The sequence below is a fragment of the Polypterus senegalus genome, chromosome 12 (assembly GCF_016835505.1).
Source record: "Polypterus senegalus isolate Bchr_013 chromosome 12, ASM1683550v1, whole genome shotgun sequence".
Classification (NCBI taxonomy): Eukaryota; Metazoa; Chordata; class Cladistia; order Polypteriformes; family Polypteridae; genus Polypterus; species Polypterus senegalus.
Window position 1 is genome coordinate 111,721,685 of NC_053165.1, and position 27,197 is coordinate 111,748,881.

At 36.3% G+C, this 27,197-nt stretch overlaps 1 protein-coding gene across 1 annotated transcript in view; it reads left to right on the forward strand.

Moving 5' to 3' along the window:
- lrrc28 (leucine rich repeat containing 28) overlaps positions 1–27,197 on the forward strand; it is a 145,680-nt gene that overhangs the window by 21,325 nt on the left and 97,158 nt on the right. Inside the window, exons 3-5 of the mRNA XM_039773270.1 lie at positions 3,321–3,361; positions 8,731–8,768; positions 18,058–18,195. Of these exons, the coding sequence (XP_039629204.1) occupies positions 3,321–3,361; positions 8,731–8,768; positions 18,058–18,195 (217 nt within the window). The remainder of the gene's footprint in view (positions 1–3,320; positions 3,362–8,730; positions 8,769–18,057; positions 18,196–27,197) is intronic.

The following is a 27,197-nucleotide window of genomic DNA, read 5'->3' on the forward strand; positions in this document are numbered from 1 at the left end:
TGAAAGATGAACTGTTGCCCCAATCGGAGGTCAAGAGCTCTCTGGAGCAGGTTTTCATCCAGGATGTCTCTGTACATTGCTGCAGTCATCTTTCCCTTTATCCTGACTAGTCTCCCAGTTCCTGCCACTGAAAAACATCCCCACACCATGATGCTGCCACCACCATGCTTCACTGTAGGGATGGTATTGGCCTGGTGATGAGCGGTGCCTGGTTTCCTCCAAATGTGATGCCTGGCATTCACACCAAAGAGTTCTATCTTTGTCTCATCAGACCAGAGAATTTTGTTTTTTTATGGTCTGAGAGTCCTTCAGGTGCCTTTTGGCAAACTCCAGGCGGGCTGCCATGTGCCTTTTACTAAGGAGTGGCTTACGTCTGGCCACTCTACCATACAGGCGTGATTGGTGTATTGCTGCAGAGATGGTTGTCCTTCTGGAAGGTCCTCCTCTCTCCACAGAGGACCTCTGGAGGTCTGACAGAGTGACCATCGGATTCTTGGTCACCTCACTGTCAGTTTAGATGGCTGGCCAGCTCTAGGAAGAGTCCTGGTGGTTTCGAACAACTTCTACTTTCGGGTGATGGAGGTCACTGTGCTCATTGAGACCTTCTAAGCAGCAGAACTTTTTCTGTAACCTTCTCCAGATTTGTGCCTCGAGACAATCCTGTCTCGGAGGTCTACAGACAATTCCTTTGACTTCATGCTTGGTTTGTGCTCTGACATGAACTGTCAACTGTGGGACCTTATATAGACAGGCGTGTGCCTTTCCAAATCATTTCCAATCAACTGAATTTACCACAGGTGGACTCCAATTAAGCTGCAGAAACATCTCAAGGATGATCAGGGGAAACAGGATGCACCTGAGCTCAATTTTGAGCTTCATGGCAAAGGCTATGAATACTTATGTACATGTAATTTCTCAGTTTTTTTATTTTTAATAAATTTGCAAAAATCTCAAGTAAACTTTTTTCACGTTGTCATTATGGGGTGTTGTGTGTAGAATTCTGAGGAAAAAATGAATTTAATCAATTTTTGAATAAGGCTATAATATAACAAAATGTGGAAAAAGTGATGCGCTGTGAATACTTTCCGGGTGCATTGTATATGCCATTAACGTATTATACAAAGCCACAACTTCATTTCCTAGAATAGGAATTGTCTTAACTCATGATGGCAAAAGAGAAAAAAATACTTAAGTGCATATAGCTGAAGTATCTCGTTCTTTCAATGACTGATTTTTCTAATAAGGGTAATGGTTCAGAAAATGACAGTCTCAGTTGGCCTGCCACAGTTGAGCGGTGTAATGATTGTTTTTCATTTCCCACCATGCCCTACATCAAGAAGTGTTTTACTGGTGTCTGGGATTAAGCTTTTGTTGAGATAATGTAGTTCCTTGCTATATGTAATATAAGGTTACTTTTTTGTGAGTTCTATCCAAACATGGTATTAATTTTCATGTTATATAGAGTAAATTGTGATGAACGCATTAGCTTTGTTAATAAATATGGTTAAAATGTTGGTTAAGGAGTTAAACTCCACACATTTATCTAACAATTGATAAATTATATGCAACCAAGTAATGTGTAGGGTGACACGGTGGTGCACTGGTAGCACTACTGCCTCGCATTAAGGAGATCAAGTTTCGTTTCCCCAGTAATCCTTGCATGGAGTTTGCATGTTCTCCCTGAATCCACGTTTGTTTCTTCCGGGTACTCTGGTTTTCGCCCGCAATCCAAAGACATGCAGGTTAGGTGAGTTGGTCCTAGTGTGTAGTTGGTGTGTGTGTGTGTGTGTGTGCTTGCCCTGTGATGGATTGATGGATTGCCTAAACAGCTGATTGAGATATTTACAAAACAAAAGATGCTGATGAAGAGGTGCTAAAGACTTTAAGGTGGGCTAGGAGCCTTCAGGGATTCTAGTATTAAAGGAAAGAGTGATCCGACAGGCATTGTAAGTTTCACCAACAGGACTATTTAAATAAAACAATAGAACTAAACAAGTCAAAAGTCAGTAAATTAAGCAGGAGACCAAAAACATTACAACAAACTCTACTTGATTGCTAAAAAGCTAAGTTTATACCACTAATGAGTGTTAAACTTTAAATATACATACAACAGGTGTTAAACATACTTGCTACAAGCTGTTCTTATATAATGTCTACCTAGATGTCAAATGCTGTTATTCATGCACTCTGGAAATATGTGGTTTTGCAAAAAAAAAGTTCCAAAAATAGCACCAATGACAATGTCTTGAACAGAAAAAAATGATATCTATCCAATATTTAGTATGTAGACACCATAACATTCACAAATAATTAGAAATGGAGAAGATAGCCTGACATATTTTACTGGCAAATTTTATACCTTAGTGTTTGTATTTCCATTTTGAAAAAGGTACAATTTAAACAAAGTAAAAAAATGTTTAGGCTTTAAAATAAAGAATCTAAGATGTTTCTGTCTGGGAATCAGTGCAGCACACTATACTCTGCAATGTTTTTTCCTTTATTTCTATCCTTAACTCAAGCAAAGTAACAAGGTCCTCAGGCATCGTACTGTGTCAGTAGCATCCGTGTTTAACATGAAAACAGCATTTCAGTATTAGTGTTCTAATAAGTGACACAGATATTATTTTAGATGAAAAATTGGGCCTTGTAGCTTTATCATAAACATAAACAGTATATCTTTTAAGAAATTAGATTTCTTTTTAAATAAGTACAAAGTATAGCATTTTAAGAAATATTAAATTCCTTTTGTGGTTCTTATATATTTTAATTTCAGTGGCTCTAAAGTTTGTAGTGATTTGAACCTTCTTTAAAAATGTATAATGTAAACAGCAAGGTAGTGAAAGCTGTGCTGTTAATAATATTTTGTCTGATGAATACTGTACTTTTTCCTGTCTTTTGTTTATTGCTAAGACTTAAGTTATGAATTGTATATTTATGTTTTCATGCAGTGATATTAAGTACATAAAAGGAACAGGTATTCTTCACATTTTAATCTCAAAACTCCCATTACAAATATAAGTAAAATTGAATTTAAATAACTGTAATACAATCAAGTAAGCCTTGCTTATATTATGTGTAGCTTTTATTTTAAAATACTATATTCAACCACTATGAAGGGCTGTAAATTTTGAGTTTATCAATGCAGTTATATTTGCTAGAGTATGCAGATCTATTCATGTCATGGAACATAGTTTTACTTAGCAGAATAATGTCTTACTTACAAAAAAAAACACTGCATATTTTAAAGCTTTTAGCACTTTTTGAGCCCTTTTTTCTAATCTCAGATTTATTTATTTTTTTTCCTATGGTTTTTCACCCAGCCAGAAAACATTGCACAGAAGCTGCCAAATCTGATTGAGTTGTAAGTATGATCCTTTCCTGTGAATTGACTTAATCCTGTTTCATTTTTTTTATGTATAGTGAAATTGTGAACAAGTAAATAAATATAAATTTAGCTAGTACTTCACTCCTGCTGTGATTATGTTGTTGACTGAAATGCAACTTCATGTAATACTACAGTAAGGAATCTTATTAGTTACAGCCTTTATTATTACTGCTGAATAACCAGAGATTTTTTTTTTTTTCTAAACTAAATTCAAGCAAGTCTCATTTTTTTCAAAAGTCAAAACAATACATTTTGGATATTCAGAATGTAGAGCTACAGTTTTATTACCAAGTAACTATTAATAAAATATCTATTTTTTTTTTTCTCTTATTGTGTTTCTGTTTAATTAACTGTCTCAGGTGTGGTGGTGGGGTGTTTGTTTTTGTTCTTGCATAGCCCAACAATTAGTTATTATTGTTGGTTTAATTTTACCGTATTCCTTTCCCATATTTTCCCATATATTCCCATTTTTATTAATAACAATTTGTTCACAAAAAAAATTAGAAATGTCTGTTACACATTTATCAGTTACGTTCTGCTTGATCATTTTACAATTGGTACTTTAGCTATGTCCCACATTTCTGAACTTTTAGCCTGTTACCATCAAAATTGTTGTACTGTAGTGTTCTAATGCTGTGTCACCAATTTTTAAAAATGTGTGTAAGATTTTTTTTTTTGTTTTTTGATTAAAAAAATATTTTTATAAATATGAAATAATTTAATGGTTCATGTAATAATGTGGATATGTAAATATAGGTTAAAAAAAACCTGTGAAACCTTTGGAATTACCAGGATTTCTGTATTAATTACTAAAAGCTGTGGTCTGTCACAATAATAGATAAAAAGAATATGCTTAAAGTAACAGCTCTCTCTTTGTTCTTCTTCTGAGTACTGAGTACTTTGGGAAAAATGAAGATTTTAACCACTGCTAGTCAATAAGCTAAAAAACTATTTTTAGGTTTCAAATACTGTACAAGCAGAACATAAGTGCATTTAACATTCAATTCCTGCCATCTTATTTGCAAGCCAGATACAAATATGATGTCAGCACTGCAGCCTTATATTCACTGGAAAGTGCTGGCACCTGTACCTGATAAAGTCAACTATGCAGACATCTGTTAAAGTGGTGGATGCCATCTTTAATATTATACATTTTGCATTAGTGAGTTTGTTACCTGTATGATTTGTGTGTTGTGATCTTTTTTTTCATTTTATGCATGCAGAAAGCTAGTCTAAATCAATTGGGGAACTCATTTCTGGTATCTGAATATCTTGTTGAGTAAGGCATTTACAAACTCACCCCTAGGATTGCTGCATTAACTTCTTTTTTGGAGGTTAGTAAGCAGGCCTTGACATTTTTAAAACAATTGCAGTTCTCCTGCTTCATCTCCCTCAAACATTTTTTATGTCCTCAGTGGTATGTCCTATGATTCTAACAAGCAATATTTAATTTTTGCACTAGTAAGTCCTACTTCGTCTACAGGAACTACCAGACCAAAGTTTCCTGCTCTGCCTTTTGATGTCCATATATTCCCACACCTTCAGGATTTTTTAAAATACTATGTTGTCGTGTCGAACTCCAGGCCTGGAAGGCAGCAATGGCTACAGGTTTTCATTCTAACCCTTTTCCTAATCAAGTGACCAGTTTTCACTCCTAATTCACTTTTTTCTCTTTCTTTTAATAGCCCTGTTAGAAGGATTCAGTCCTCTGAATTGATTTGTTTCCTCATTAATTGACAGCCAAACAGAAATGAGAAGTGAAACGAGCCAACAGATGACCAGCTAAACTGAGGCTTCAAACTCCAACCAGTTTCTTAATGAGAAGCCAATGCTTGCTGTTAATTAAACCCATTATTTAATTATTCATTCTGTAAGGAAAAAGAAACAACTAAGGGGCCTGAGTCAAGCTAATTAAAAGAAATAATTTGCAGGAAAAACTGGTCACTAATTAAGAAGATGGTTATAATGAAAACCTGCAGCCACTGCGGCCCTCCACGACTGGAGTTCGACACCCCTAAGACCACAGTTCCTTTCCTTTCAGTCAACAACTGTCTCCTGCCACATTATAAAAATGATTACAAGGTTAATTTTCTTTTGGCCTGGGATTGTGTGCTGCTTTCTGTTGGCCAGGAGGAATTGTGTTGTGAAGGTTGCAAAACAGGCACATCTACCTTTCATTGTCTCAGTCAGAGAATTTCCTCTGTGGCACTACCAGCCAAGTGCCACTTATTAAATATGTACATGCTTTTGAGTTACTAAGAAGCAAAGTAACTGCTTTCTTCTTGGAGACAAATAGGAGAGCATCCTGTCCACGTGCATATGAATGGACCTTCAAAGCTGCAGGTGCTGCACTTCCAGCTCTCTCCCAGCCCCCTGCTCCTATGCACACTACCAGATGGGAACAGTCATACCCAATACCTACTGAGCTGCATGCACTCTTGTATCTTGTCTCTCCCACTTGCACTAATGCTTTTGCTTTGCTATACAGTAATCCCATAGGAACGTTCCCTCTCGCTGAAAAAATACTATTCATATAAAATCATTATAAAATCCAAAGGGGCCGCCTTTTTCAGCACAGATGGTCATTTTTTAAAATACTGTTATACAGCAAGAAAAATATAATACAAGGAAAATCATACGGAATATTCAACTTTACTTTTGTCATTATGTTAATAGGACTGCCTTTGTCTGCATGTGATGTTCAGATCCTGGCATGACACACTTCACAGTGTAATCAATCCTCAACTAACCACCTCACAAATATGTTGGTGCCCTTTCTGTTCATATTTGATCATTCAAGGTGAAACACATCCTATCTGTTCAGAATGGGTCCAGATACCCCAAAAACCTATACCCCTCTGTCCTGCACCAGGATTTGATCTACATGTTAAAAGCCTTTACCCTGCTGAATCTTACCTGAACTGGTGTGCGGCACCGGTAGAACTTCAGGGAAAGTCACCTTGTCATTTCTACTCCTCAGCTTGGCACCTAACTCTTTAAATCTGGGTTACAGAACTCACAGCCTGCCCTTATGCATGTCATTTGTTTCAACATGAACAATGACAACTGGGTCCACCCTCACTCCAACCAAAAGCATATCCTCCTTTCCAGGGTTAGTCTCCTACCTGTGCATTTGGATAACTATGCACTGTCCCAGACTCTTTGTTTCTGAACCCTTCTGCATTTCCCAAAGGTGACATCTGCTGGCAATAGTGCATTCCACAAAATATCACCATGACAATTAGAAGATAGTTATTAAAGAAGATGTGCACAGCTTGTCCCAATCCTCAGCCCCAACCAACCCAATCTTGCCTTCACAAATGTATGCCTCGGTTTTTCAAACTAAAATAGCAGTCTCAGTTCCACCTAGGGTGGCTTTCCTGGCAGCATTGTGTGCAATGCAGGAATCGTCATTCCTGGATAGTGCAGCAGTCTGTTGAAGGGTTCAGAATGAAAATATCCACACTCAACTAAACTAATTATGTGATTATACTACACAGTTGTCATCTGTAAGATGATTGTTTGCTAATATAATAAAATTTTGCTGATCTCAGGTGCTCAATACTGTCCAGTGCAGACCTCTTTAAGATTTCCCCACCTTTTCTGAGTCTTTGTTAACTCTTCACAGATTTTTATTGACCCAAGTTGTTTAAAATTTATTTTGTGTTTGTCTTTTCTTCTGTTACTGATGTTTTTTCATACTTAAAAAAAATGTCAACAGAATGTCAACAGAAGCTTCTTTGATAATTTCGCTGAAGTTTCATTATTTCTGTTTAGCATGTTTTTAAAAAGCGGCATGGTGGCACAATGGTAGCGCTGCTGCCTCACAGTTAGGAGACCCGGGTTCACTTCCCAGGTCCTCCCTGCATGGATTTTGCATGTTCTCCCTGTGTCTGCGTGGGTTTCCTCCGGGTACTCCGGTTTCCTCCCACAGTCCAAAGACATGCAGGTTAGGTGCATTGGCGATTTTAAATTGTCCCTAGTGTGTGCTTGGTGTGTGTGCCCTGCAGTGGGCTGGCGCCCTGCCCGGGGTTTGTTTCCTACTTTGCTCCAGCAGACCCCCGTGACCCTGTAGTTAGGATATAGCGGGTTGGATAATGGATGGATAGATGGATGTTTTCAAAAAGCCCAGTGTCTTCTGCCTAAGCTATCTATTCACATGTTAGCAACCATTTTACCACTAGATGGCAGCAATTTATATTTTAGCATGTTGTCTTAACACAAGTTGAAGTTAGATCAGATTTTGTTTTTCTTTTAGATCTTAAAGATTACAGTATATTTAACATTGAAAAGTGAGGCAGGTTTCAGTCTGTTAATGCAGACATTCTCATTGTCTGTATGCAAAACAGGATGATATTCAGACCTGTGATAAATGCACAAATTTGATATGTTGTTTATTTACATATGAAATAAGAACATGGAAACAAAATCACATCTATTCTTGTTTGCTTAATGAAGCGGCCTAATGCTTGATTTATAAACCCAGTTTTAAGATAGTAGAAAAGTCACAAATATGATATGGTTTGAGTCACCCTGTAATTATAATATCTACTTATATTCAGTTATACAGATATGGCAATTATTTTAGCTCTAGAAAACATCTTCAATTATAATAACATTTGTGGGATTTTATTTTAAATAAGTGTGTCTTCTTCAATGTGGGATAGTTTGAACATTCCAAGTGTAGCAATATTTCTGATTAATGTAAGTACATGTAAGTAAAAAAAAAAAAGAAAAAGTACATGTTCTGGTCAAACAATCATACAGCAGATGAAATAATTACATTTGGAAAGACAATATTTTTTAATCAGCTGAATAAGAAAAATTCAATGAAAATGCTGTTATCCGTGGAAACAAGTAAAAAAGCACAGATATCTTCATTATATTGGAACATTGATGATTTGTGTCACAGATTTCTTCAATGAAACATTTTCAGCCAGTCTGCCATTAGGGGTCACTAGAGAATTGTTTAAAATTGTTCTTTTTCATTTTTCAGACATGCCTGGTCTTGTGAAACAAATTTGAAGTCATGCTCCATTGTGATTGTACTTACATGTACAAGTTATAAAGTGGACTGAGGCTTTGATTTCCAATTTTCCATGTATGATTAAATAAACAGTATTCAATAATTGGGGAAAAATTGTTTCCCCAACTGTTGGTTGCATTACCTATTTTAATGTAAATTATGTTTGTAAAATCTTTAAGACACTCTTGAAGACACCCTTGATGGCCTTTATCTTTATCTTTATTATGTGTGTGCATGTTTTTTTTTTTTTATGATGTTGTGCTTGCATTTCTTAATGTTCTTGCCTTGTTTCTATTAATGTGTTTTTCTTCATTTGAAGGTACCTTCACTCAAACAACATTGCAGTTGTTCCTGAAGGTAAGAAATAATGTTTTATGTTGTGATTATTTCAGATTTATAAGGATTGCCTTGTAACGCAGCAAGCAATATTGTTAAACAAAATCTTGCTCATGTGATTCATTACACTTATTGGAACATTTTTTGCTTTTGAGTGGTTTTTCTATGAAGTGCTTTTTTAATTTCTGGTTGTTTCTGTCTTTAATGCAGAGTAATGGGTGTTAAGTTATTTGTTGTTTTACTCATAAAATCTTTCCAGATCAAATCATGCTAAACTAAAATAATCCCAAGAAGGTCAGTAATGAGAAATTGCCACACACTGTAGATAGCTATGTGTGGTGTATATTGGTCAGGCCAGGCTTTTCATTGAAATTCTGAGAGATTTGTGGTGAAGGGATGTTGCAAGCCTTCTGTGCTTTTAATTTCATGGACGTTGTATTAAAATACACAGGTTCATCGCTGTCAGTTCAAAAATATAAATAAACAATTAAATTACCACTTAATAATTGCAAATGGTCACTTAATGTAATCAGTTAAATTATTTAAGGTAATTATTTCATAAAAAATTAGTTATTGTATGTGTAGAGTCTGCATGATCTCTCAGCTGTTTCAGTATCATTTTTGTTCCTTTTGATTGTTCTTCTCATATTATTAAAATGAACATGTTAGGCTGAAGGGTAACAGACTCTACGTTTTTACCTTAACTAGGCTCAGGTCACCATGCTTATTTTGCAAGGCTTTTCTCTCAAATATTGAAGAACCTGCAGAATGGCCCTTGTCTCTCAATTACAATTTGTAAACACTCATTTGGTTTGGCTCATCAGACTTAAAATTAATGGTGTGACACTTTGTAGCATTTTGTTTATGCAGGTCAGTTACTTAGAAGCACCACAAAGCTACCTTCAACATTTTGGTTACTGTCTGTACACACAGCAGTATTAGTGCTGTTACTGCTACTCCTACCTGTATCTTGTGAACCTGAAACACAAGCCAACATAAAGATTTGGGGGAGTCCAAATAATGATACTGTTGTTCAATCTTGATTTTTAAGAAATTTTCACTAGGCTTTGCTGGCATATGTTTCATTCTTTCGCTGGTCTCAAATGACAACATTTGGTTGTTGAGTTGTTGCTCATGTACTGGAAGGGAAGGAAGAGGTGATCAGAGAGGCAAGGCCTGGGAGACATCACTGTACCTCTGGTGGGTTCAGGTCTTCCTGGCTTAAGGGAGAAGGAAAGAACTCAAAATACTTCCCCAATCTGCTCTTTACTTCAAACCCCACAAGAAACAGGCTTTTTTCTTATATGTGACAAAATATAATTAAAACCTGCAGAAGTTTCGTGCCACTTTGAAGCTGTTTTTTAACACCAAGAATAGCAAAACATTCACTGTACTGTTTCTTTATGTCCATCTTCAATTGAATTATTGACATTATAATTGGCATTATAATTTCCCAGTTACTAACTTTTTGTACTTTGTTTCTCTAATTTTTTTAAATTCTTTTGAACATTTAACTGTTTTTTTTAAATGTACATTGAGTGTGTTTTGCAATGTACTTTAATAACCAGGTTATTCACAGAAACCCGATTTCTAAAGTACCCAGTAAAAGCTTATTCTGGTTGGAGAAACCAGGTTACTAGCCTCTAAGGAACCAGGTTAACACACACAGATTTCTCTGTGAGTATTCTGGTTATGTGCCTATAAACCCTTAACCAGGATTTTTTAAGTCTGCACATGTCCATTGCACTCTGTTTGTTTACACGTGCTTTTTTTATTTGGCATACGGTCGCAGCAGCCACAGGTAGATGTGCCAACAAGATAGATTTCCTGAGGTAAATGCTCGGGCAGTTGCATTATTCATTCTCTTGGTTGAAATAATCTGTCTTAATATTTCAGAAATTGTTAAATTTATGTTGATGATCTGGTCCTACAGTGCTAGGCTCAGCAGCACAATATCGGGAGCAGTGTGGGGGTAATGTGTTAAAAGAAATGTGCATTGTATATTCTGATTCCTTTTCAAAGTAACAAGTAACCTAATGCAACTCATATTTTATTGATGTAAAAATATTTATGTTTTTATCCCAGTAGTACTGGGTATAAGGCAAGAAGCACATGTATTGGTATGCTGGTCCTTTGTAGGGCTTAATAGCACATCCAAATAGAAAAGAGTATGCCACGTTCAATCTGGTAAAAGGAAACCTATAAATAAATTGTCAGTTTAGTTTAAATCCAGCTATTTGCTGTAGATACGCTGAAACAGTGTTTATATTACAGATCACTTGTAGCTTAGTTGGAGGATGTTATTTACTGTACTTTGCAACACATGAAGAACTAAATGTATTTATGAGACAGAAGAAAATTATCACAGGCTTCATACTTGTTTTTGGATTCACGGTGGATGACTTTAACTCTTTTTTGCACAGTTTAATGATGTCTGAGCATATTGCCAGAGGACAACCCCAGAAGTGTACTTGTGCATGTAAATGGAGATTTTTAAGAAGCCAGGTTTCTGCCTTAACTGGGTTACTCACCTTATCATGGATTTTTGTATGCATGTAAATAGACCCATTGTTAAAAGATGGCAATTCAAAATTATTATCTGTTGTAATGTTACTATTTTATGTGTGATTCGGTTTATGACAAATGCCACTGTACCACCGTATTTTAAAAATGCCAGATTCACTCAATTTACCAAAAGATATCCATGCTGTTATTCCACAGTTCCACATGATTTGAAACAGAAATTCAATGTATTTTTCTTTTAAATTGCACCCCAGGAATATGTTCAAATAATACTCTGTACTTACATACATCATGATCTGTGCAGTCATAATCTGATTTTGCCACCACATTACAATAGTAACTGAGAGGAAATTAAACATTTAAGACTGGCTAGTATTTGAAATATACAGCTTAATCCCTTTTCAGGGACTGAACCTATTGGACATAATGAGTAGCCAAATTGGAGCTAACATCTAAATTTAAGCAACTTGAGATTTTTTAAACAAAAACCTTTAGAAAGATAAGGTAAAATGACTTTCAGATTAAGCCATCCTGTTTCTCCTCACTATTTGTTTGTAAGTTCATTTTCAAGTTGTATGTCAATGTGCAGAACTTGCTTAATTTATTGAAAACAACCTGCATTATAAATTATAAGCAAAAGTCTGTCACTATATTAATATTAAAAGATGGATTCTTTGCAGCTCTTCATGCTACATTAGCTTGGCTTTGTGCATCCTTTTTGCTCTTTGTGTCATTGCTTCAGATCAGCTCAATTCACCAGACTGTGACTCTCCCAACAGCAGTAGATGTTTTCACACCACACAGAGTTAAAACCTAAGTTAGAATATGGTATTTTATCACCCAAACTAGAGTGGAGAAGGCAAATAATGGCACATGTTGTGCTTATAGTGTTAGGAACAGAATTAATTGGTGAACTATAAAATACATTAAAATTGTGTAATTTAATGTTTCCATATCTTTGACAAATAAGGCAGTTTGGTTTATTTATTTATTTTAGAAAAATGTAAAGAGTAAATCTAAACTATTTTCTAGTTTTGACCTTTCCCAAACGTTAAAAAAAAAAAGTATAGTTACATTGTCTTAAATAAATATGCATTATCATTAATGTAAACCCTAAAATTGTCTTTGATGCCTATATACTGGTGTTTCTACAAATATTCAGTTAAGGACACTACACATGAACAACTGTTTGATGACAATCCAGTTTGTTGATTTCCAGCATTGTTAAAGGCACAAACATTGACTCATTCAGATTAAAGTTGATAGATTGAATGATATATTATGGTAGCTTAAATATACAATTTAAGTCACAGTCAGATTCTGGAGTGCCGCAGTAGCTGCAGGTTTTTTGCTTCAACCTCTTTTCTAATTAGTAGTCATCTACTACCATCTATTATTATCTGTTATTTTAGTATACATTTAAAGTGACTTGCTTTTTAAGATTCAGAAACTTTAATTTTTTTTTTAAGTAGCAAAACAACAATGTGGCATAAAGCAAGCTAACAGACTACCAGCTAACTGGATCCCATTTGTACCTTCAAGTCCATCAAAAAATGTATGTTTCAATAAACTTTTTTGAAAAGAAATAAGACACATGTCACAAAACACATTGCAGAAGCACTCAGAAAAACAAGAAAAAATTTGTGAATGTCTAGTGTGGTAGAATTGGAGCACTAACAAGCAATAGAAATAAATGGGTTGTGTTTAAAGTGAGAAATAGCTTTAAATTAAGAAATTGGTTGCAGAAAAACAGTGTCTGATTAACCTGAATACGTCTTGGCTCATTTTGCATCTCAGTGTTGTTCGGCTGCTAGTTAAGGAAAAGGGCTAATAAGTTAATTAAAATTAAGATAAAGCAAGGATGTTCCAAATGCAAGAGTAATTTTTTGCTAATTAAATATTGTCTGGAATAAAAACCTTCAGTCGTGATAGCCCTCAAGGATCTCCGTTTGAGATATAAACAGTAACTTTGTCTTTTCTCCTATTTATATATTTGTTTATATTGGTAAGATTGCACATTGAGCAATTGTGTGTTTTGAAGAAAGAGCTACATTTTGATTTAACATACTTTTTGTTTATATTTATTTATTTTTTTAAGCATATTATATATTGTTGTGATTAGCCTTAAAAAGAAATCCAAAAAGGGAAGGGAAAGTGTGAAAAGCTCTGGTCCAAATAAGAAACATCTTAGAAATGTTTAATTTGGACAGATGGAAAATAGAATAAAGATGAATGTAATTAAATAAAAAAATCCCCAAACAAAATTCTGAAAAAGTATAAAAATTTAAAATAATTAAAAAAATTGTCTATTAACAAAGGATCAAGAACCAAAATCTAGAAACTCAATTCAAAAAAGCAAAAATCTGAATAAAAATAGTAAAAGAAAAGAAGCGTATACAAAGAGAAGCACAAAAGCAGCTGAAAAGCAATATAAGAACCTAGGTAATGTCTTAGCATTAAACCTAAAGCAACAGGTGCCTTAAATGAGGGTTTCCAGTGATACCGTAAACACATAATCATGTCTGAAGGGACCAGGGTAGATTTACAAATAATACAATACAAAAAATAGGCCAAAGAAAAACAAAGGAACGGGAGCAAACTATAAAACACAAAAAACAAAGTCACAGATATGGTCAAAATATTGTAAGGAATAAGTTAGTATTCAGAAGACAGATACTTCCATACATATCGGTCAATCAGCTATACAGTGGTACCTCAGTATACGTCCTTAATCCGTTCCAGATCCTTTGACTTATACCAAACAGGACGTATACCAAATGAATTTTTCCCATAAGAAATAAAGGGAAAATGATTAATCCGTTCCCATGAAAAAAAATCCTATTGTTATTGGCATATTATACATTGATGGGGTTATATAAAATAAATAAAACACTGCTTAATACTAAAATACATAAATACAAAAGCAATTAGATGAAATAAATGAAAATTTAACCTCAATTTACTTTTTAATAATGTCTTTGTTTTTCACAATCGTAGATACTGTCGTTCTCGGCATATGGTATGCAGCAGCCATGTCCCGGATACGCATGCCACCTTCATACTTTTCAACAATCAATTCAAATTTACGCGAAAAAAACACAAAATCACGTGAAAATTCACATAGAGTTATAGTGCAGGTTGTTCACTGAATTCTAGCAACTGGTGTATTGACGCTCGTGGGCAGTCATGGCTTTGTTTAGAGAGAGGTAAACAAGGGTAGCGTGTGGGTTGTTCACTGAATGCTAGCAACTGCCGTACTGACGCTCGTGGGCAGTCGTGGCTTTGTCTCGAGAGAGGTAAACAAAGGTAGTGTAGTGTTCTCTAGATTGAAGTAGCGACTCACTCAGAATAACGTTTTAAATGCTGTTTATTTTGAACCATGTTGAACCAACTCTCCATACAGCGTGCCTTCTAAACCACATCCCTCCCTCTGGCAGTCATATGTCTCAAAAGACGCAGATCATAGCATTCAACACCCGAACATAAAGCAATGGACAAAAGTATCATTGAACAATCACATACAACAGGTAGCACGCGGGTTGTTTACTGAATGCTAGCAACTGCAGTACTGACGCTTGTGGGCAGTCGTGGCTTTGTCTCGAGAGAGACAAACAAAGGTCGTATACCAAACAAAATTTTTCATGTCCAAACAGGACGTATGCCAAGTTGGACTTGTTCCAAAGCGGATGTATATCAAGGTATCACTGTATAATAAAACAATAAGATCTGTGTGTCCAGTCACTTAGAGGAATTTGATTGGTCAGTTTGACTTTGGTGTGCAATCTGATTGGTCAGTTTGATTTTGGTGACACGATACAAGAGAAAGTGTGAGTGTGTGAGACACAATGGGAAGAGCAAAGGCATAGGGGGCATGCTGATAGAGAGCCATCTTCAAAGACAACAAGTATAAAACTGGACAGGAGACAAAAATGGTGCCACAAAAAGAATAACGGAGTCTGAGAAGCAGCCATTATGGCAATGAGCTCAAGAGAAGGTACAAGTAAGGAAACAGATTGCAAATATTTTTTAATCATTCTTTTACATGTCATTGACAGGTACCATGGCTAGTCATATATATTTTGCACATTAGGGGCCTCATGTATAAACGTATATGCATAAAAATGTTGCATACGTCTGTTTCAACACTAACGTTATGATGTATAAAAACTAAACTTGACTCAATACTACATACTTTTTCATGGCAACCTCACACCATGTGTACTTGTTTCTCCTTAGTTTTGTAAACATGCAGCACACAGCATCAAAGCAGTGCTACTTTTTCTGTGTGGTTTCCCTTTCTTTCTCACATTTGCATCCATGATGCGGGCATTATCAAATACACTAAAATTAAATGCATATCGTTTACAAATTTAAAGCACTGGGTTGTAATCTGTAACAATAAAATGGTGCTCGAAATGGACAAACTATTCCAATTACCATGGCTGCTTTAAATTTCTTGTCCAATTATGACGACTGGCTTCTAAATCAACTTAGATTTTCAAGAGCTGAACAGGGGCTGGCTTTACAAAGGCTGACTGAGGAATTGTGCACTACCTACTCCTTTGCATATTCTGTCTACCCTCGGGTTTTTATCCACAGAAGCTTTTCAGCATGAACTGGATAACCGATCTGGTATTTCATCTTCATTGAGTTGTGCAATGCCAGCTGCATGGGATAGCATTATCCGCTTGTCATCCAGATATACAGTATAAGATATCTTACACTGTGGTTGAATGGGCAAACATCAAAACATAATTTGCAGCAATGTCTGGTTTTCCAAATGTAATTGGAGGGATGGATTGCACGCACATTGCTATGAAAGTCCATTCAGAGAATTAATTTACTTATGTAAATAGAAAGCTTTTCCACCTATTTATGTGAAAATTATGAATGAGAAAATGCACTTCATTTATTTTATGGCAAGATATATAAGTGTATCTCCAATAATTGCAGCAGCTCACTGCTTAAATGGTGTGAGCCACGAAATTCTGCTGCATCCTCCAGTGGTGTAGACGCTCAGCCAGTGGGTTGCAACTCGACTTTTCACGTTGACTTTGATATCTGACCACTTCTTTTCTTGTTTCGGGCACTGTGTGACTTTCTCAACTTGAACTTTTCAGTGCCTTCGCCATGCTGTGCCTCTCCATCAGTTTCTGTTTGTTGCTTATACCATTACTTAAGACCTCAAATGGTACGTTTTACCTTGTTTTAACTTAAGCATGTAGGACCTCCATTTCACATTTGCTGAAATTCTTTATTTCTTTTTACACCTGCTTTTGCCATTGTCTTTTAACAAAACAATGAACAGAAGGGGCTATTTATATTGATTTGCATATTCAAATAAGCATAATTCTATAAGGAGTCGGGGTGGGGGCTGTAGGCTTGTGCATGTGTGTTAAAATTCATGTTGATTGGGGTTTACAGTAATCCCTCCTCGATCGCGGGGGTTGCGTTCCAGACCCTCCCGCGATAGGTGAAAATCCGCGAAGTAGAAACCATATGTTTGTATGGTTATTTTTATATATTTTAAGCCCTTATAAACTAATATTAACATTATTAGAGCCCTCTAGACATGAAATAACACCCTTTAGTCAAACGTTTAAACTGTGCTCCATGACAAGACAGAGATGACAGTTCTTTCTCACAATTAAAAGAAAGCAAACATATCTTATCTTCAAAGGAGCGCCGTCAGGAGCAGAGAATGTCAGAGAGCGCTCGCAAAGAAAAGCAAACAATCAAAAAATCAATACGTGCTTTTAAGTATACAGAAGCACCGCGATAAAGCGGCATTTTGTAGAGGAGCGTCCGTGTCCTCTGTGCGAACAGCCCCTCTGCTCACACCCCCTCCGTCAGGCAGAGAGAGTGAGAAAGATAGAGAGAAGCAAACAAGCACCGTGCGGGAAACATATCTTATAGCATTGAGGAGTTTTAGTTAATATGTAATACATGCTCTGATTGGGTAGCTTCTAAGCCAACCGGCAATAGCGTCCCTTGTATGAAATCAACAGGGCAAACAAACTGAGGAAGCATGTAACCTAAATTAAAAGACCCATTGTCCGCAGAAAGCGAACCAGCGAAAAATCTGTGATATATATTTAGATGTGCTTACATTTAAAATCCGCGATAGAGTGAAACCGCGAAAGTCTAAGTGCGATATAGCGAGGGATTACTGTATAAAGGGAAAGTGCGTGGATTACCAGATAAACTAAGTAGATGGAATATTGCATTCAATGTGCAGTTCACAGGTTACTTCTACAGTGCAGTATTTGGCTGTTCAGTAAACAGATGAAACTCTGAAGTATTATATTTGATCAGTATTGGTTTAACCTATTTCATTTAAAATTATGAATCACTTGTTTAATTTGACCTGCAGAAGTTACAATGTAGATGAAACATTTGGTGAGGTAGAGTGGTATCCTTTTTGTTGGATCCGGAAGTACTTCTAGTGCTACTATATTGCATCCAGGAAATACTTCCTAGTCAGGCAGATCCTTTAAAACAATGAATCCTTCTCCTCACAGTTTCCCATGGTGGCTCCCAATAAACCCACTAAGAAACTTAGTGAGATCATTATGTTTTTGGATGGGTAAATGAAAAAATGGGAGCAATGTTTTTAAAGTGGTGTTATGGATCTCTAAAAGATGCAAAATAACATTGTTGGCCTGTAAACCATTTTAGTAATGTCTACAAAATCAAACTTTGTCAGACTATGTGACAGCTTAGTATAATATTTATTTCTTGATTAAGAACATTTAATAATAAATACATGCATACTTTATTTTTACAGCTATTGGCTCTTTAGCTAAACTGCGGTCCCTGGATCTAAGCAATAATGCACTGCAAGTAGTCTGCCCTGAGATTGGTCGGTTGAGGTCACTTCGGCATCTGCGATTGGCAAATAATCAACTGAAATTTCTTCCTCCAGGTAAATTATGATACTAATCACTTCAGAGTATGTTGATATAAAAAAGAAGTCAATAAACAATGGCATAAATTATTATCTGTATGGTGAGTATGTTTAATAGTATGCATTACTGCATAAGAGATAGAAATACTAGTGCTAGTTTTGGTCTACTGATTTTATTATTTCCTTTCCTTCATTAAAACATGACTCTTTGGTGTCAGTCACTTGTAAGTAAATTGAAGCTTTTCATAGCCTATAGAGAACACAAAAAACTGTTTTTCTTTTCTTTTGTTTATTTTCATTTTGCCTCTTTGACATTGCATGCTAATTTACTATAGGCAGTTTGGAGTCTTGCTATGTAAGTACATGCTGCTTATATAAGCTACTGAAATTGAATATACTGCACCATGTTATCAGCAACAGCAGTCTTTAGTTGCTAGAAAAAGGTATATTGACTTTTGCATAATATGTTGAGAGTGTAATCAATTTTGACTTTGGAAGCTGCCACCAACAATGAGTTAAATCCCAGTATAATGTCGACTCAAGAATAGAGGACATTTTAGAACTATGGCTGTCAGTATTATAACCATGACTATCATATGTTGTTGTCCCTGTTTATTGTAAAATTAATAGTTTGAAAAATTAATTTTGCTTTCCATCTGTTGTGAAGTCAGAAAATATATACAACTAGGGGGCTCCGTGCCCTGCTCACTTTGCTCGCCCACCCCTGGGTTTGGTTAACTGGATATACAATTTAAATAGATTGTTATTTTCATTGTATCCATTTACATTCATTTTTTATTTCTTGATATTTGCCAGTAATAAAGCTGTGGTGAATGAGTTATTCCCCCTCCCCCCGGGGTGCGCCACACGCCAGCCACTTTGCATCTCTGCTGCTCGCGCTGAACGCACGCTAAGAAGATGCGGTCGTTCCTTCGAAACCCCCTCTTATTGTGAAACAAATAAAATTTTTTTACCTCCTCTTTGCTTGAGCAGCTGATGGTTAATAATTTAAGGTGTATTGCTGTTAATCAAGGGTAAACCCTCTTCTTATATAAAAAAGAAAATACCTGGAAAATGCACAGACTAATAATTTACTCTTGCTTTAAAATCAGATTTCTTAATATTTAGTTGACAATCTGAATGGAAGCAATTGGTTATAGGTATGTCATGATACAAACATTTTATTTAGAGAGAGAGAGACAGAATTTAGGCTCATTTGACCCTTGCTTATATGTTTTTTGTGTTCCTTATTATAGTTCCTTGGGGTCTTTCTTCCTGTTGACACTGGCAGTGCATACAAGAGCTGTTTATTTGTTTGTTTGATTTGCCAGTTTTGGCAGTATGGTCTTGTCTCAGTCTGGCCTCAGTCCCTGTCATTTTTTTTATTTTTAAGCATGAGTGGATCTTAATGACCTTGGTTTGAGCTTGTGCAAAAGAAAAAAGTCTCACTAATCATTCCCAAGCAGTGCCTTCTTTTACTTTGGCAGTGTCCTGTTTTACTTTTTGGTTTCCTAATTTAGTAACAGGGAATGAAAATATGTACTAATGAAGGAGGCTTGGTATGCCAGGCTGGCGTCCATGAAAAGCTGAGTTGTTTTTCCAGCAGGCACCCCTGGGAGAAATAGGAAAACATAGTCAGTGCTGCGGGGCTTGTACTTTAACTTCTGTGATTACTTCTTGCTATTACCACCTTGATAATCATCTTCTGCATGTTGTCATCAAGCATCTTGGGCTCAGACATCACACATAAGTAAATTGCTTTAAAGATCATTTATTTCTTTTACAACAAATATATTCATTGTAAGTATAGTGTATTGTAGTGCAAAATATGTATTTGCATTCAGCAACTATTTTTGCAGTATATATAGTATATCAGTGCCTATGTGCAGAGTGTCTTTCTCCCAATGTGTTGCATGTATTCCTTGTACTCAAGCTTTCTCCCATCTCTCAAAATAAGCATGTTACTTTGAATATAAATTGGACCCACTATTTGTGGATTGTAGTAGTGTGCCCTAGAGAATGTAAGATCAAGGATGTAAGATCAAGGATTTTCACATGGTTCCAAGTTGGTCATTCTTTCCTTTGAATAGTGATAAATATCAGATTTGTGAAATTAATTTTTACACCTGTTTTCCTGAAGGGCACATCCAAGTTTTGGTACTGCTGTCAAATAATCTGACATGTAATTTGATGCAAAAGACTTTTGAGTCGTTTCTGTTATAACCAAAGTCCCAAAGCCAGCAAATATATTGGGTATATAAAGCACAAGTAGAGATTGATTGAAAAGTTATTTTAAAATCTATTTCTTATTTCTGAGAATTCATGTAGATTTTACTGTTAGAATCTTTAACCTAAAAGCGTGTTTAAATAACAAAAAAATATATCATCTTGAAAAAAACTGAAGGAAATAAATTGACAGTAGTGTTTCTGTAACACATTGTTGTACTTTGTTTGATGAACAGAATCGAACATTCAGTGTTTGGAACAGTTTCTAGTCATGTAAAATGCCTCCTTACCCCTTTGTGTGAGCAAATGCAAGCTCAGTTTGTAAAATAGTTATTTTCCAACTGAGCACTGAGGTAATAAAAGATACAGAAATTTCCTAATTAATCATGCACTTGCCTATGGCCAAGACAGGCAAAGATTGTACATTTTTGCTATGCATTTATCATGCCCCTCTGTTTTCTTCTCATCTCACCTTACAGAATAAAAAAATAATTCTGTGAATGAAATGGTACATAACACAATGATATTCATTAGCTAAAAACAGCTTCTGAGTTAATTTAATTGTTGGCCTGGTGTTGTTTTTAGGCACTGTTCCTTAATTCAATTCAGAAGCCTTCTGTATGAATTGTTTCACATATGATGAGCTCCAGCTAACAAGACCTATAAAGAGATGTTGTTTCATAAAAATTCAAGAGCTTGACACAAGATTATCTGTTTGTACAATGGAGGTTGATATGTTAATTTCTCTTGTGTCATTTTTTTTTAATTCCTACATTTCAGATTTCCTTGTTACTGACTGCATTCTATTGAACACTCTTTAAATCCTGACATTTTAAATTTGTTGGCAGGTGCCATTTTTCCTCATTAAGCTTTGTTGACAGTTTACATGAGTCACAGTAATCAACCTTGCCAGCCACAGGAGTTTCTGGTCTGCAGTTAGAGAATTCAGATTTCAGATGCTTCCCCTGTCTCTTTAGCCAATGCTAACTTGAGATTACTATGTACCCAGGTGGCAAAAAACACTGCTGGGATTCAAAACCTTACAGTGTGGCTTGTCACTGAATCTGTGCAATCTCTTTAGAAACATAATCACTTGGGAGCCTCACATATGTTGGTTTTCAAGCTCAAGTTCTGTCTTCTGCATGCACATGTTTCTGTCCTCGGCCCAACAGAAGATAATTAGGCAAGTAATCAGCTGCCAAAATGCGTTTTGAGTATTTTGAATGGTAGTGTATGCATGTGTCTGTTTTTGAAATTCATTTCACAGAGGTTTATTAGATGCAGAATAGAAGTGGAGAGAGATTTATTCTTTGCAGATCCTGAAATGTTTAGTCTAAAGGCTAGACTGATCAGATTGATGTACTTTATGAAGAAGATACAGTGTGTTTTTGAATTGTCGTTCAGCTTTTTTGGTACAAGACCATGTTACATTGCAGTTACATCTCTGGCCATTTAAGTATATTTACCCAACAGCATTAGACACAAAGTAAGAACCATTCCATAGTTCATCAGCGGGCACACTTATAATTACCTACATTCACTTGAATCAGTTCATTTATGGTTACCAGTCCAACTAACCATCAATCAATAAATAAATTAGTAAATCCACCAAGAAATCCCATAGAAACCTATGATATATAGTTAAAATCCTAAAGCAGTAGTGAAACCGGCTTCAGGACTGTGCCCTTTCAAGCTTTTCTTTAAATATAAATGTTACAGAATTATTCCAAGAAGCCAAGAACCATAAAGTGCATGTCTATTGTGTAATCTTCTGGATAATAGTCAGCTTTTAGTTTATACATAACTCGGTTAATAGTGTCACAAAGTACTTAGTTATAAAATGATTAACATTACAGCTGTAAATTTTAAAGCAGAGCACCAAATGCATAGAATTGTAGAAACAGTAATATAAAAAAGTATAAAAGTGTAGGACTTCAGAAAATATTTTCCATAGCTTTTAAGGTGTCTGCTTGTAGACTGCTTTTGGGTGAGAAGAAGGGTTATGAATATGACTTCCAAGTAGAGAGCTAGCCAGTTTAATGATCCCATTTTCAGACCTTATCTAGCCCTGATCACTGCTATACGAAACAGGTTAGGACTCTTAACACTAGAATTACCAGAGCCTACGAAAAAACTCCGTCCCACCTTAAATCGCTTCTTAAAATCGTTCACAGCTCTCCACCAGCGTCTTTTGTCATCTAAATGTGCTGATAAAAATCAGGCTGCAAGCAGACAGCTATTCCATTCCCCCACCTACTTAGAACGTGCACAGACTTCTCCTAGCTCATGCCTTGATTGATTTTCAGGGAGTGAAGTGGAGTGTTAGAGTGGAAATAATAGATTGTTGTTTGGAACACACGCATTTCATGTCTGTTCTGTTTCTACAGTAATCTGTGTAAACACATTGTTAAAACAGAAACTTTTTTATATTCTACTAGTAGATGACAAAATGTAGGCATAAACTATATAATGTATGAAGCCTGAAGTATCACAAAAATACTTTCACAAAAGGTACAAATCTAACACAACAATTGCGCTTTTATTCAAAAATATAACTGCAGAAACAAAAAGCCGCCTTAACATGTGACATTGACACTCATTTATTATGGCTGCCTCTGTGGCGCAATAGAATCAGCTGCTGACTAGGAATCAAAAGGTTGCGAGTTCGATCCTGCACCATTCCGTTTTGAGAAGTAAACTGCTCTTAGTCTTACTATTTTAGAATAAAAACATACATTTGATTTTAGTCTGTAACAGCCGGTGTAATTTATGATACTTGTAAAGGTTAGCTTTGGTTTTTTTTTTAGTCAGTTTTATTATCTCAGTCGCATTCACGAGCCCAAACACACCCCACCCCCGCATCTGATACTGCTGTTTTGACATAGACGCGCTGTAACAGAGGTAAACTAAGCTCCCTTCTACATCGGAGCAAGAATGCACATACCATTGCTTGCATACTAAAGTGTCAGCACTCACTTTTCGTGGCATTACACACAGTTTTGAGCATGCCCTCTGCACACTACTTGTGACTTTAGGCTTTAGGAAGTAAGTAAATAAACAAAGGTAAATTGTGTCATAAAATGATTTCTTCAAAACGTCGAATATTATTTATTTGGCATGGACATGTCTGCATTCACTTTTTGTGGCATGATCTGGGAGAAGTTCGGTGGGGGGATGGAATAGCCGGCTACTTGCAGCCTGATTTTTATCAGCACATTTAGATGACAAAAGACGCTGGTGGAGAGCTGTGAACGATTTTAAGAAGCGATTTAAGGTGGGACGGATTTGCGGGTTTTTTCATAGGCTCTGGTAATTCTACTGTTAAATTAGCAAGCATTTGAAAGTTATGCTTTTGTCGTTTAGTAACTTTTTAATTTTTCAGAATCATTCTGTGAGTGTTTTCTGCTATGTTAAAATAAGATCAACTTTTCTTTCAAAATTACTTGCCTCATTTTCTTTTTACCTGCATTGTATGACTAGAGCATTCCTTCTTCATGTTAGACTTCATCTCAAAACTTAACAAAATATAAGAGACAGGCTAATGTTAGCTTATTCACCATACCAAAGCCCTGCTGTTCACCTGTTGGTGAATGTTTATCCACTTTTGAGGCTGTTATACTCATATTTTTTCCATAGCACTCTCTATAAGGCTGCCTTCGTCCTTAACATTCAAGTTTAACATCTCACATATTTCCCTTTAAATGTTTGTCTTTGTTGTGCCAGTGTGCTATTTGCTATTCAACAAATTATTTTTTTCAATCTACATATGTGTATATACAGTTTATTGTTTTTTATTCTGACTTGATACAGTACATTAAAGGCAGCTGTGAAAAACTGAGATCCTGAATATTAATTAAGGGTATACAATGATTGATGGATGGTTGGCTGTCACTAAAATTAGTTGCTTTTATGTTGCTTTGTGTCACATTCAGTTTTGCTTTGCATTTAGTCTTGTGATGAGATGTTGGGACCAGTGCTGTATAAAATAGTGATTGATTGAATTATATTCCTTAACTCACATACATCCATAGATGTTTGATATTGGCCAGCTAAAACCATTTTTAATAATGGCTATTTTTTTTAATTTAGTTTAATCAATGAAAAAATGTATTTTAATCCATAAAAGAAGTAAATTGTATCTTGCTTGTATATCTTTTTTTAGTCTTGCCTTGAAAAAGTTGGTTCCTTTGCTTTTTTGGTGTTTCCTTAGTAATTTTTTTACATATTAAAACTGTTGGAGACCATATTCCTTCTACTCACCAGCGCATCATTGCTACTGAAGAATTGATTATTTCTTTGTAGATAACAACTTCTTGCCTACGATTAAGTCTCGTAAATAAGACACTATTGTTATTTCTGACCATGCCCCCTTGATTTTGGAGCTAAAATCACTATGTCCCACATACTCATATCGCAGATGGCGTCTTAATCCACTTTTATTAGCAGACGAGAACTGTACAGAATTTATATCCAAGCAAATACATTTTTTAGAGACAAATACACCCTCAGAGGTTTTTGCAGGAACACTGTGGGAAATCCTGAAGGCCTTCTTAAGAGGACAGATTATCTCATATCTTTCCCACAAAAATAAATTGGAAACCAAGAAGGTATCAAAGGTAATCAACGAAATTACTAGAATAGATTGAGAACATGCCAGGTGTCCAAGTGAGACACTACATAGGAAAAGGCAGGCTCTCCATTCAGAGCTCAACCTCTTAACAACTAAAGAAACTGAACAACTCATACTTAAATCAAGACATCATTATTATGAACATGGAGAGAAAGCTAATAAGATCTTAGCTCAACAAATCCACAAGCAAGAAGTTCACAGTGCAATCCCAGCAATCACCAGCACAAACGGAGACAAAATCATTGACCATAAAAATATAATGCACACATTTAGAGACTACTATAATTCCTTATACTCTACTGAGATTAACACTAGAATTACCAAAGCCTACAAAAACACTCGTGAATCCATCACACCACAAATCCCTTCGCACCTCTCCGTCAGCGTCTTTTGTCTTGTAAACATGTCAATAAGTAGCAAGCAGCCTGCTATCACATCTCCCCACTGCTGCACAGTTTTCTCGGCTCAGGTCTGTTTACCTGCGTGTCAGTTGCTTAGTGTTGTATAGAGCGAGAAGTCAAGCAAAATGACACCTTTTATAAATACTATATCGTTACTTAGAACACATGCATTTCATGTGTGTTTCATGTGTACAATAATCTATGTAAACACGTCGTTAAAACAGAAATGTTTTTCATTTTTTAGCAATAATTGACAAAATGTAGACATGAATTGTATAATGTGTGAAGCCTGAAGTCCAAATATCAAATAAACACTTTCACAAAAGGTACAAATACAACAGAACAAGTACGCTTCTATTCAAACATATACAGTATCACACCCCTCACATTTTTGTAAATATTATATCTTTTCATGGGACAACACTATGACACTTTGATACAATGTAAAGTAGTCAGTGTACAGCTTGTATAACAGTGTACATTTGCTGTCCCCTCAAAATAATTCAACACACAGCCATTAATGTCAACACCACTGGCAAAAAAAAGTGAGTACACCCCTAAGTGAAAAATGTCCAAGTTGTGCCCAAATTGTCAATATTTTGTGTGGCCACCATTATTTTCCAGCACTGCCTTAACTCTCCTGGGCAAGGAGTTCACTAGAGCTTCACAGGTTGCCTCTGGAATCCTCTTCCACTCCTCCATGATGACATCATGGAGCTGGTGAATGTTAGAGACCTTGCGCTCCTCCACCTTCCGTTTGAGGATGCCCCACAGATGCTCAATAGGGTTTAGGTCTGGAGACATGCTTGGCCAGTCCAGCACCTTTACCCTCAGTTTCTTTAGCAAGGCAATGGTCGCCTTGGAGGTGTGTTTGGGTTCGTTATGATGTTGGAATACTGCCCTGCGACCCAGTTTCCGAAAGGAAGGGATCATGCTGTGCTACAGTATGTCACAGTACATGTTGGCATTCATGGTTCCCTCAATGAACTGTAGCTCCCCAGTGCCGGCAGCACTCATGCAGCCCCAAACTATCACACTCCCACCACCATGCTTGACTGTAGGCAAGACACACTTGTCTTTGTACTCCTCACCTGGTTGCTGCCACACGTGCTTAACACCATCTGAACCAAATAAGTTTATCTTGGTCTCATCAGGCCACAGGACATGGTTCCAGTAATCCATGTTCTTAGTCTGCTTGTCTTCAGCAAACTGTTTGCGGGCTTTCTCGTGCATCATCTTTAAAAGAGGTTTACTTCTGGGACGACAGCCATGCAGACTAATTTGATGCAGTATGCGGCATATGGTTTGAGCACTGTCAGGCTGACCCACCCACCCTTCAACCTCTGCAGCAATGCTGCCAGCACTAATACTTCTATTTTCAAAAGACAACCTCTTGATATGATGCTGAGAATGTCCACTCAACTTCTTTGGTCAACCATGGCGAGGCCTGTTCTGAGTGGAATCTGTCCCATTAAACTTCTGTATGGTCTTGGCCAACATGCTGCAGCTCAGTTTCAGGCTGTTGGCAATCTTCTTATAGCCTAGGCCATCTTTATGTAGAGCAACAATTTTTTTTTTCAGATCCTTAGAGATTTCTTTGCCATGCGGTGCCATGTTGAACTTCCAGTGACCAGTATGAGAGAGTGTGAGAGCGATAACACCAAATTTAAGACACCTGCTCCCCATTCACACCTAAGACCTTGTAACACTAACGAGTCACATGACACCAGGGAGGGAAAATAGCTAATTGGGCACAATTTGGA